We start from the raw sequence: 11,971 nt of genomic DNA on the forward strand, positions 1-11,971 counted from the left end.
CATCGAAAAAATAAGGACCAAGGAAATGTTCAGCTGTCATCCCAGCCCAAATCATAACACAAGACAGATGGTGTTTGATTTCCTCAAAAAAATGAGGATTGTCATTTGCCCAGAAAAAAATTATGAGAGCTTCGATAAATTGCCTGAGAACATAACATTCTTTTTATCGTTTGCTCTTGGAAAGCATTCAAGCAATAACTGAAATGCATAAACACATCGTTCAAGATCATTATCACTCAGCTGATTAACTGTGGTTGGACGAAAACATTTAACTTTCAAGTCCTTCTGCATATGGTCTGTCATTGTCTATCTTGGAATGCCTAATTCTGTAGAATGTTTACATGTTGATTTCATTGGTGATCATTGAATCGATACCTCCACAGTAAGACATGTCTCAGCTCTAATGCTCAGCCTTCCTCTGCATCAAGAACACTTCCTGTTGCAAAAGCCTTCTTCTCCCTTGTCAGTAATGTTTGTTGTAATGGTAACAATTTCCCAGAACACACAGTCATTCATAATATTCTCCAATGTTTTTCCGGTATGTGGATGTTTATGAACCCATATACAAGCTAACAAACGCTCTTCATCAGTGAACATACTCGTATCCACCATTGTTCCACATTCAACTATAACTAAGGTTAGCCCACTACGAATGAACATATTGAATGATCCCTACCATGGCACATCCACTCCACCTTTTCTAGTAGCAGTCAGCAATATCAGTGATGAGATTTGGCAGCAGTAGAGCCCAATTAAGCTGGATTTATTACAGTTTAAAGGGACTTCCAGCCCACTCTATACAACAGCAAAAAATTAATCCAAATCTCTGTTTGGGTTGTTTGTTTTTAGTCTCAACCTCTTGGTAAGTAACATATGATTAACTAACTTTACATAGGATTTTGCAGTCTGACGTAACTGATATTATTAGAAGTTATGATCATCTTTGTTTGTAGTTTTGGTGGTGTCTTATTGAAATATTGAATTTTTAGAATGATTTTATCATGTTTGTTTTCCGGAAGCATTGTACGTTCCTTATTTATTTTATTTGTGTTTTTATTGCAATGAAAAAGAATAAAACTTGAAGGAAATCATCTAAGATTGTTACTTTGTCAACAGCACTAAAGAATAAATCAAAGATGAACTTTGTGGCAGAGTGGTAGCATCTGGCCTTTCATCTGCAGGTCCTGAGTTCGAATCCCGGTCAGGCATACCATTTTTCTTATTCCGCAGAAGTTTTATTTTTATATTCCGATTCACAAGCATTGAGCTAATGTGATGAATTAATTCATCAAGCAAAAAGACAAATAACACAAAAATGTTGGTGTTTTAGTTGCTAATATTGCAATTCTACATAGATTTTTATTGACAGGATCATTTTCTTTGACTCTAAAAGGAAATTGGAATTATAAATATAAAACAAGTGCTACTGTTGTTTGTTTATTGATCAGAGAAACTATAATAAAACTAAGGTTATAAGCTATAAACAAGACATAACTTGGAGGTCAGTGGAATAAATCTTTTTGTGAGGACAGTTCAGAATAGGCTGAAAGGTTTTAGAATCTGGAAGACATTTCTAATTAGTTAGAAGCTGGAAAGGGATGAGTACCAAAGAAAAAAAAAACAAATTTTAACACCAATCAAGATGAAGTAAAGGTTTTACTGAACAAAAGTAAAGAATTATATTGCTAACAAATGGAAGATAGTGATTTTTTCAGATAAGAGACGGTTTTATATACAAGAACAGAGGTTTCTTATGTAAGACAATCATCAGAGAGTAAACCAGATAGAAAATGTATACACAATAATGAAAATAAAAGACTTATTAGTACAGATTACCTTACAAAAACTAATTTTATAGAATGTATAATTAAATAATAAACTACCAGTAGCATAACTGATGCAGATTAGTATAATAGTCCAAAAAGGTGTTCCAAAAGCACAATTGAGAATATTAATGTATTTAAATTTGTTTTAAAAACGAATAGCTAGTTCCATTTTATAATGCCAATCTAATTAAAAAAACATATATTGTACAGGTAGCATGTATTATTTTCTTGTTGCATGTAAGTCATGTATATTATTTTTCTGTTGAATATAAATTTATTCCCTTACAAACTTGCATAAAAAAAAAGCCTAATACTGTGTACAGGAATCCAACCACGCTACCCAATAACCACCTCAGGGTTATTTTTACAGTCACCAGACAGGTCCTTAAGCAAATTATCCCTACCAAATGACACAGATACCAATAATGCATTTACTCTAGCAGATCCCCATAGCCTTAGTGCAGATCCATTGGGTGTCCAGTTAAAATAGAACAGTAAAGGGAGTAAAGGAGTCAAAGATGAAAGAAAGGCTGGTTAGCAAGAGGAGCAGTCTACTGACAGAGGGATTGCAAAATTAAACAAAAAATCTGATGTGGACACTAGATGACTTCCTTTTATGGCTATTAAATTACATATACACATTTTTTTTTTAAAATGAAAAGTACATAAAATTTTATTTCATTAATAACTTATGATATTTTTTCATAATTTTTTTTGTTGTTATTGAATTACTATTTCTTGTAAAGCTTTTTAAGTCAGAAGTTAATAATTATTATTAAATTAATATATTTAAATTTAAAAAAAAAGGTTAAAAGAAAAAGGAGATGAAGTCTAATTCGAACCAATGTGCCTTCCCCTTTTAAAATCCAAATATTTCATTAATTAAAATTTCATTTGACTATAAGTCTGGAACCGATGAAAATAAGTACCACTTATGACATATCATCATAATACGTCTTTACATACGTATATATATATGTATGTACAGACATCACGCCGAAACTAGTCAAAATAGATATTTCCTTTACTTCATACAAGGAAGTAAAAACAATCAAAGGATTACTTCAAGATCCCCAACTAGACAGCAGTCATTTATTTTGTTTAGTATTTTGGGAGATCTGTGTTTTTTTTAGCCAAGATGGAAATAGTATATTATTGATCAGTGATTTTGGGTCGATCTGTTTAAGTAGATATTGGGACAATGAAGGTAGCAGGTTCAACCCTTGTATGGATTAGTTATTTGTCATTAGTGTTGATTTCATTTTATTTTAATTCTACATAAGCATAAGGAGTTCTATTATTTTCTATTTTTAATATATATACAGTGGATTCCGGTTAGTAAGACCACTGGTTATTCGGGGCAGTCGCTCAGTTGGGACATTTCTGTTAAAACAGAAACATATTGGTATAATTCATTAAAATTATGCTGGTTTAACGGTCCAAAATGCTGCTTATAAGGCCCACTAGCTCGTTCGTTTCTTTCTTTTACTTCTAAAATATCATTATTTTATTTGTGATTTAAAACGCTTCATTATTTTTAAATGTTGTATTGAGAGAGGTAACTTCTTTCTATCACTGATCTGCACTGTACGTGGTGCGTGGCGACAAGATGACATTATGCAGTTATGACGAAACAAATGCTTTTATTTTCTTCATTGTGAGTCTGTTCATTGTGTATGGTGCTGTTATTATCATTTTTCTATAATTATTTTTAATCACTTTTGCTTATCTTTTTACTTTCTTTTGTTAATCATTTAAATTTTTTTAATCACTTTTATCTCTTTATTTTGATATGTTAGTTTAGTTAAAAGTCAGTGTTCATAATTTATCCAATTTTCTGCCATGCCATGCAAGGACATGACATTGGCAGAAAGAATTACTTTGCTAGACAAAATAAAAAATTATCCACCAAACACTGGTCAGCATAAACTTGCAGAACTAGTAGGAGCATCAGAAACTGCAACAGCTCAGATTTTACAACAAGAAGAAACTCTTCGTAGTGAATGGTCTAACAACATGAAGGAACATCTCAAAAAAAAAAAAAAAACGTGGGACCCACTTGTGAGAAAGCTTTAAATGAATGGTTTTCTACCCTTATTAGTTGAGGAGTAAGTGGCAGTTGTCCTATGCTAAAACAAAAAGCAGATGAGCTTGCAAAAAAATTGGGACACTGTTATTTCAAAGCAACAGACACGTTGGAAATGGATATATGAAATAAAATTTAAAAAAGGTCACAGTGAAAAGGCAAGTGTCAATACTGACAGTGTTGAATCATGGAAGAGCTCTAAAGTTATTGAAATAATGAAGAAATATTCACCCGATGACAATATAACGCAGACAAAATGGGTCTGTTTTATTGCGCTACGCTGGATGGGTCTCTGTTACAAAGACATTGAGTTATCTGGCTCAAAAAACCAATAGATCGAATTACTGTGCTTTGTAGCACGAATACATCTGGCAGTGACAAATTAAAACTTCTTGTTATTGGTAAAGCAGTTAAACCACAATGTTTTTAAGTGAGTTAGAATGGAGAGTTTACCTGTGCATACTATTATAATAAAAAAACTTGGATGAGTGTAATTTTTCGTGATTGGCTGAGTGCTTGGGACAACGAGTTACAGAAAAAAAATCAATAATGATGTGCCTGTTTATTGGTAACTGTGCTGCCCATCCTAATGTAGATTTACGAAACATTCAAATTGAGTTTCTGCCATCAAATAGAACAAGTTTAATTCAACTACTTGACATGATAATAATAAAAATTTTTAATCTATTCACCAAAGTAAACCAAGTTACTTTTAAACTAAGTTTTACAAGAAATTGAAGGAAATACCTTCCTTCCTTGGCTTCGGCTAAAGATGTTAGTGCATGTGTAAATTTGTTGCAAGCATTTCAGTTCATAGCCAATAGTTGGGATGAAGTGAAAAGTAGCACTGTCAGAAATGGCTTTGGTAAAATTGGTTTAAAAGTCAATGCTGGTAATAATACTGAAACAATCGATGCTGATGACATTGATTATGTTTTTTACAGCGCCAGGTTCAAAATTTTTAAGAGTTTTCAAATACAGATGAAAAAATACAATGCTTTGATGAGAATGAAACCGGTAATGAAGAAATAATTAAAAAAATTACTGTTACTCAACAACTGGATGAGACTGAAGATGAAGATGAACCTGATGTCAAACGTATATCTAAACAAGTGTAAAAAAATTCATTGACAGACTTCAGCAGTGTTTTATACAAGAAGGTAGTGAAGAACGCCCACTAGAAGAACTGTGAGTCTGTGCAAAAACTGTAGAAAGCCAAGTATTAAAACGGAGATGACAAAGAAAAATAAAATAATTTTTTCAAAAATTTTAACAAGTAAGAGAAATTACAGTTAATTTTTTATTTTACTTATCATAAATAGCAATCATTACTGTATTTTGTACCTCTATTTTGTTTATCAATTATTTTGTGTTTTCTTTTTAATTATGTAAGATTACAAAAACTACTCAGTAATGCATTGTACCAGTTCTTTTTAAATGTAATAGCCCTGTTTTTATATGTAGCTATGTAATGTTAAAGGATAGTAAATAATGTACTGTATTTTATTAGATAAGTATTGCATGGTAGAGTATTTAAATTTTTATTATGTTGTAATTTATAATACTGTTCATCTAATCTTAGTATTAGAAATAAAATTCAGAATAGTAATTCAACTTTAATAATTAGAATACACCTGTATACACTATTTGTGCATAACTCCACATTTTTCATTAATATGGCTTAATAGGGCCATTTAGCCCCGGTTCCAAAATTGTCCGATTATCCGGAATCTACTGCGTATATGTGTATTTTTTTAATGCCATTTTTTCATGCTCTACAAGATTCATTATTATTCATAATAGTGACTGCTATTGAGCTTCAATCTGCCGTTACTATTCTATGTATAAATAAATAAATCAAAATCATGAACATATTTTTAAAAATTATAATTTGCCAGCATTTTAAGACTAAGAAAATTAACATTCCAATATAACAACCATTTCAGCTTTTCTAATATGATTTTATTTTTATTTCATAGATGGCAGATTTTTTTTTACTAGTTCTCAGGTTTGTATATCACAAGAAGCTGTGAGCAAAATTACAATTTGATCTTATTTATATCCAATTCTAAACTACTAGGAGCTTACTTTCATCTCCTAAAATTACTTAACCTTTATAATGATTTTTTTTTTGTTTAGGCTTGCCAATCCAGATACTTGTCCAGGAAGGATAGAAAATTGTTCCTTTTTTATAGATCCTAAGAGTAGCACTTCAGGATTAACAATATTTGAAAAAATCAGAATTAATGTTACTACTCTTATTGTTGATAGTAAGTCACAGTTTTAATTTGAAATAACATTTCATTATTATTTAGATTAACAATAGAACCACTTTGGTTGACCTTTTGTTACCACACCTCAAGTGGCAGCACCATAAAATCATGAGATATAAATATTGTCATATATTTTTGTTTATATTTCTGTTAGTACTGTTAAAAAAACTTGAATTAATATTATAATTTTTTTTTAATTAGGAAATTTTACTTTTTAGTCTAAAATTTGTTTTATTTTTCAGAAATGTATGTTTAACAAAATCTCTGAGTACTAATTCATACAGTTGACTTCATTACCTCCCATATTCTGTTGTTTACGAGTTCCGGTATATTAATGTATTGTGTATTAATACCTCATTTTGCTTTGCATATTTTTTAATTTATTTTTTTAAATTTGCAGTTGTTTTTTCTTTTAGTAAGAATCTTTTAAAGTGATTAACAATCTTTTAATCATATAATTTTTTAAACATGTATTATGTTTAAAAAAAAGGTTCTGAGATTCAATTCCTAGTAAAAGTTGGTTGTTTTTATACAGATTTGAATACTAGGCAGTGGATACCACTGTATTTTAGTGGTTGGAGTTCAATTAACCACATATCTCAGAAATGATCAGCCTTATCTCTACAAGATTACACCTCATTTACATGTCTTACATATTATCCTCATCTTATTAGGGCATGCGGAGGGTTGCTTATTGTTCACAAGTTGAACAATGCAATGTATACATTAGAAAAAAAAGTATAATGTTTAATGTCATATGTAACTTCACTATTACTATTAAAATTTTAACTAATCATTTCAAATATATGTTTATTTTTATATTCTGTATAGATAAAAAATTATTTTAATTATTATTTTTTCTTTACTAAATATAATTTCATACATACAATTTTAAGTTAAAATATATTTTAAATGTATTAATTTTTTAATTAAAAATATTATTTCAATTGTATTTTTTTAAATACATTAATATTGTTTTTTAAATTAAAAATTGTTTGGATGGGAAAAATACAACATTCAAACAAACTTTTTAATGGCGATTATTGTAGAATATTATTTTCTGAGTAAATTGTAGTTTATAATACTTCTATGTAGACTGCCGCTTAGGAATATGTTAACTAAGAGAGGTTAATAAACATTTCAGTATGATTGATACCTTATAGAAATACATTATAAAGTTTTGTAGTTATCCTCAATTCATTATCGAATATTCTAGAACCATAACGATATTAATCAATTTTTTTTCTTTCTTCTGATATAATTTTTATATTTATTTTTTATTATTTATTTTTTTTTTTTTAGCAAAAGACTGGACATTTTCACGTCAGATAAAAGGAAAAAGAGTACGATTTGGAGAGGCTGGAGACTGTTATAGCAGAACAAAATGTCCACAAGGTAAATTCAGTATAAATTTAGTAGGTACAGGTTTACGTGTCTCACCATATACAGAATGGCAAAGCTTAGGTTCACATGCATCACATCAAATTACAGTTGATGAGGTTAGTTTTTAATTTTACTTCCATTATTTTTCCTTTTTTACCTTTTGAATTCATAAGTTGGTCTTAAAACATTATTGAAAAACCAATTCTTTTTAGACATGTTTTTATTACCTTATGCCACTCAAGCATTTTTACTGTCATTAACAATCAGCAATGAGTCTTAGATTAGAAGCAGTTAGGCTTTTGATATTTGCCTATCTATGAAATTTTGAATTTATGGTTTCCTGATTTATTGGTTCATAACAAAAATAAAATTTTATACAAAAATTTATTTTCTGCATGCCTAACATCTTTTTTTGTTTACTGATCAACAGTAGAGAGCAATTTCATCACATTGTTCATGTTTATATCAGACTCATCAGTAGTTTACAGAATTTCAGAAAAATGAGCTGTCGAGGTATCCATTGAACGATAAACAAAATTCTATTTCAGTTTCACATGATAGATTATCTGTTGTAACAACCACTCACTACATTCAATAAACTAATCAGAACTGTTAATTTGTCAATCAAAATTTAACGATTGGACTTTAGAATTGTGCTTGAAATTCATTGGCTGAGGTAGAAGCTCCAATTATGAGTGTCCTGCCACCCTTGACAATACAGAAAATTTTCAAAATTTATTTACGCAGAATTCATTTAATTTAAAATAATGAAATTTTAAAGAATTTTTGAAGCACTAAGAAAACTTTTTTATTAAATATTAGAAGCCAGTTCCTGCAAAACAATTTTTCATCAGTGTTTGTTCATTTTCAGCTTGGTGTTTCTATTTACTTTTTTAAATATTTTAATTTCCTTGAACAAAATCTTCATTTTAAAATTAAACCTTTGAATTTTTTTTGTTCTTGTAACAAATTTAGAGTGAATTTGAATGACTATATTTGCTGTTCTACACCGTATCTTTCTTCCTCTACATATTTATTCACGGTTTTATTTTTAAGTTTATTCTGTTCTTTTAACACTTCAATACTTTTACTTCTAACTTTATTGTTAGTGAAGAGTATGTTTAGGATTGCTATGATAAGTGGATTAACTGTTTTTTTTGGCAGCCATATTTCTGAGCAAAATTTATTTATTTATTGCCTTTTAAGCTGAAAAAACCATACAAAAATTATATTGTTTTTAATTAATAAATAATAATACTAATAGATATAATATAATAATTTATGTAATATAAAATAATATTTACATCATATAAATATATATATATTATACGAAGGTTATTTTTTTTCAAGGTCCAATCAGTCACAAAATTAAAACTACAGTGAAAATAAAAAAATTTTTATTTGTAACAAGTACTTACATAGTTATGCTATGTCTCTACATAGTCGCCACTCCGATTTAGACATTTGTCATAGCATGGTACCAACTTTCCAATACCCTCATCATAGAAAAGCCGCCTGTGTTTTCAGCCATGTTTCTATGCTGGTCTCCAGCTCGGATGTCTGTGCCAAAATGTTGTCCTCCTAGACAGTGTTTCATGTGAGCAAAGAGGTGAAAATCGGATGGAGCCAAGTCCGGGCTGTATGGTGGGTGATCAAACACTTCCCAATGAAAACGCTGCAGGAGCTTCTTTGTTACAGCTGCAGTGTGCAGCCGAGCATTGTCATGGAGAAATACAATGCCTGATGACAACATTCCTCTCCGCTTATTCTGAATTGCCCTTCGTAGACATTGAAGTGTCATGCAGTATGAGGCTGCAGTGATGGTCATGCCACATACCATGAATTCCACCAAGAGAACTCCATTCTGATCCCAGAACACAGTAGCCATACACTTTCTGTTGGAGAAGGTTCGCTTGAACTTCTTTGGTTTACTGGGAGAATGAGAATGCATCCACTGTTTGGATTGTTCTTTTGTTTCTTTAGTTTCGAACTGGACCCATGTATCGTTCCCTGTGACAATTTTGTTCAAAAAATCTTCTCCTTCATTGTGGTAGCACTGGAGAAATGTTAGGGAGGCGTCCATTCTCATTGTTTTGTGATGGTCGGACAGCATCTTGGGAACCCATCTTGCACACAGTTTGCGGTACTCACTCACAATGGTGTAGAGAGCTGACCTTGAAATTTAAGGAAACTAATCACTCAATACAGAAATTGTGAATCGATGATTTTCTCGAATTGCCTCATCCACTTGCTCAATGAGATCATTGGTTGACACTTGCTTCCTTCCCTGACCGCCTGCATCATGAACATCTGTACGTCCTGCTTTAAAGTTTCTGCACTATTGTCGCACTTTGCTGTCACTCATTGAAGTTTCACAGTACACATTACTTATTCGTCGATGAATTTCAGCTGCATTACACCCCTCAGCCTGAAGAAATCGAATCGCCGCACGCACTTCACACTTGGCGGGAGATTGTTGTAGATATGTTTACGTGCTAGCTGCATGTTCAGAACTCAACAAAGTGACACGGCGTGATTGAAGGCCATACTAGAGACGCTGCTCAACACATACGTGCAAAGGTTCATCCGATTTTTGTGCGGGTTTATATTTCGCGACCGATCGGACCTTGAAAAAAATAACCCTCGCTGGTTGCAGTCCACTGTCTTACAGGAGCAAAAAAGATTGTTAAATTGATGTCCCCAGTATTTGCAGTCACTGAAAAGAATTCATGCGCATGCAGAGTTTCATAATTGTAAATGTTAAAATTTATAACCTGAAATATAATAATTACAAAAATAGGATAAAAGTAAACAAAAGTGATGAAAGGAAATTAGTAATTAACTTATAAAATAATAATTCTGGTTTCAAAAAGAATATTAGAAATAAATCATAAAAGTAATCAAAAAGATTAACTAAAATAAAAAAACAGTGATAGAAAAATTTGATAAATAACAAATTCAGTTTTTGTATAAATATGGTGATTTCACAGTACATGGTTAGTGTATTTATTATACTTGTCCCACAAGAAACACCGATGATCTGGCATTTTTCTTTTTTGTTATACTTAACACTTTTCCAACAACATTAAGTCTTTTTTTGGTCCTTGGGGAATGCATACTCACATCCACACACACACTGTAACAGCCAACATATTAATTACTTAAGCAGATTGTTTTACAGTAGAATTGTTGTGTATTCATAAGGTAATTCAAAAATGTTTAAAACCTTTTAAAATATGATCATTTTTTTTTTGAAAAAGATATTAAAAATAAAAAAAATAAATAAAATTATTTGATTACATGTTTTGGGGGGATAAATAATCATATTAGCAATTACTTCTCAGTGATCAATGTTTATCTATTTTATGTCATTAATTTTTTTCTAGGACCGTAGAAAAGTTTCTGGAAAATGTGGAGGATACTGCGGTACTTGTAGTCCAACAACTGGTATGAAACTAGATGTTTTACCTCCATAGTAAATATTTTAAAACAATATGAAAAAAGATTCTCAAATTTTGAGAACGATCTCATGCATACTGCTACGATGAGTCGAAGCTTTGCAAGAATCAACTTAATTCCAGTTGTCATCAATTAAAAATATTTATGAAAAAATTTTTTCAAAGAATAAGCAACTAAGGGGAAAGCACATGTAATGTTAAATATGAATATCTGTAAATATTTTTAAAATGTACATTTAGATGTGCTTTCATTACACTGCCAGAAAAATAAGCGAACTTATATCTTTGTTACCTAGTAAATTATTTTTAGCACATGATTTAATTAATTATCATATAATTAATCGATTCATTAATTTAATTTGAATATACTGTATATACGAAAGTCTAGTTATAATCTATATCAGTAAATACTTTATTCATTCTGCTAGTACTAATTTATGTATAAAAACATCCTCAGTATTATTTTTAGTCTTGTGTTCATTATTATTATTGTTATTATTATTATTATTATTATTATTATTATTATTATTTTATTCAATTATAATTAAATTTTTATTTAATTACAAATAAATAATTATTTATTTATTATTTTTTAAGTATGTGTCAATTTTTTTATCGGTGACTGTTCATTAATAATCTTTATTTTACATTATTTATGTGTATAATAAGCTTGAATGTCTTATTAAATATACTGTAATTTTATACAGAACTTTTTTCCATCAGCGTATTTATTTTTATATGTGCTGTTACTCTACAAAAAATATTTAATTAAATGTTGTGAATTTGGTGTTGTGCAGTCAAGATATTTGTGCCATGATGACGGTGCAATATAACCCACCGATATATGTATTTTTTATGTTAGCAAAATACTCTCTCTTTCTTTATATTGGTAAGGAGTGTACATTAATTTTATGAATTGTGAAATGTATTACTATGAGTCAACTA

At 30.1% G+C, this 11,971-nt stretch overlaps 1 protein-coding gene across 5 annotated transcripts in view; it reads left to right on the top strand.

The window, feature by feature from the left end:
* The window catches only part of AdamTS-A (ADAM metallopeptidase with thrombospondin type 1 motif A), an 854,579-nt gene extending 843,092 nt beyond the window's left edge, over nt 1-11,487 (top strand). For all 5 annotated transcript variants that reach the window (XM_075374246.1, XM_075374249.1, XM_075374251.1 and 2 more), the window contains 3 exons: nt 6,052-6,182; nt 7,488-7,684; nt 10,955-11,487. In XM_075374246.1, coding sequence (XP_075230361.1) covers nt 6,052-6,182; nt 7,488-7,684; nt 10,955-11,044 — 418 coding nt within the window. In that variant the 3' untranslated portion in view covers nt 11,045-11,487. The remainder of the gene's footprint in view (nt 1-6,051; nt 6,183-7,487; nt 7,685-10,954) is intronic.
* The last annotated feature ends 484 nt before the right edge of the window (nt 11,488-11,971 follow it).

This window comes from Lycorma delicatula, chromosome 8 (assembly GCF_047948215.1).
Source record: "Lycorma delicatula isolate Av1 chromosome 8, ASM4794821v1, whole genome shotgun sequence".
In the NCBI taxonomy this organism is placed as follows: Eukaryota; Metazoa; Arthropoda; class Insecta; order Hemiptera; family Fulgoridae; genus Lycorma; species Lycorma delicatula.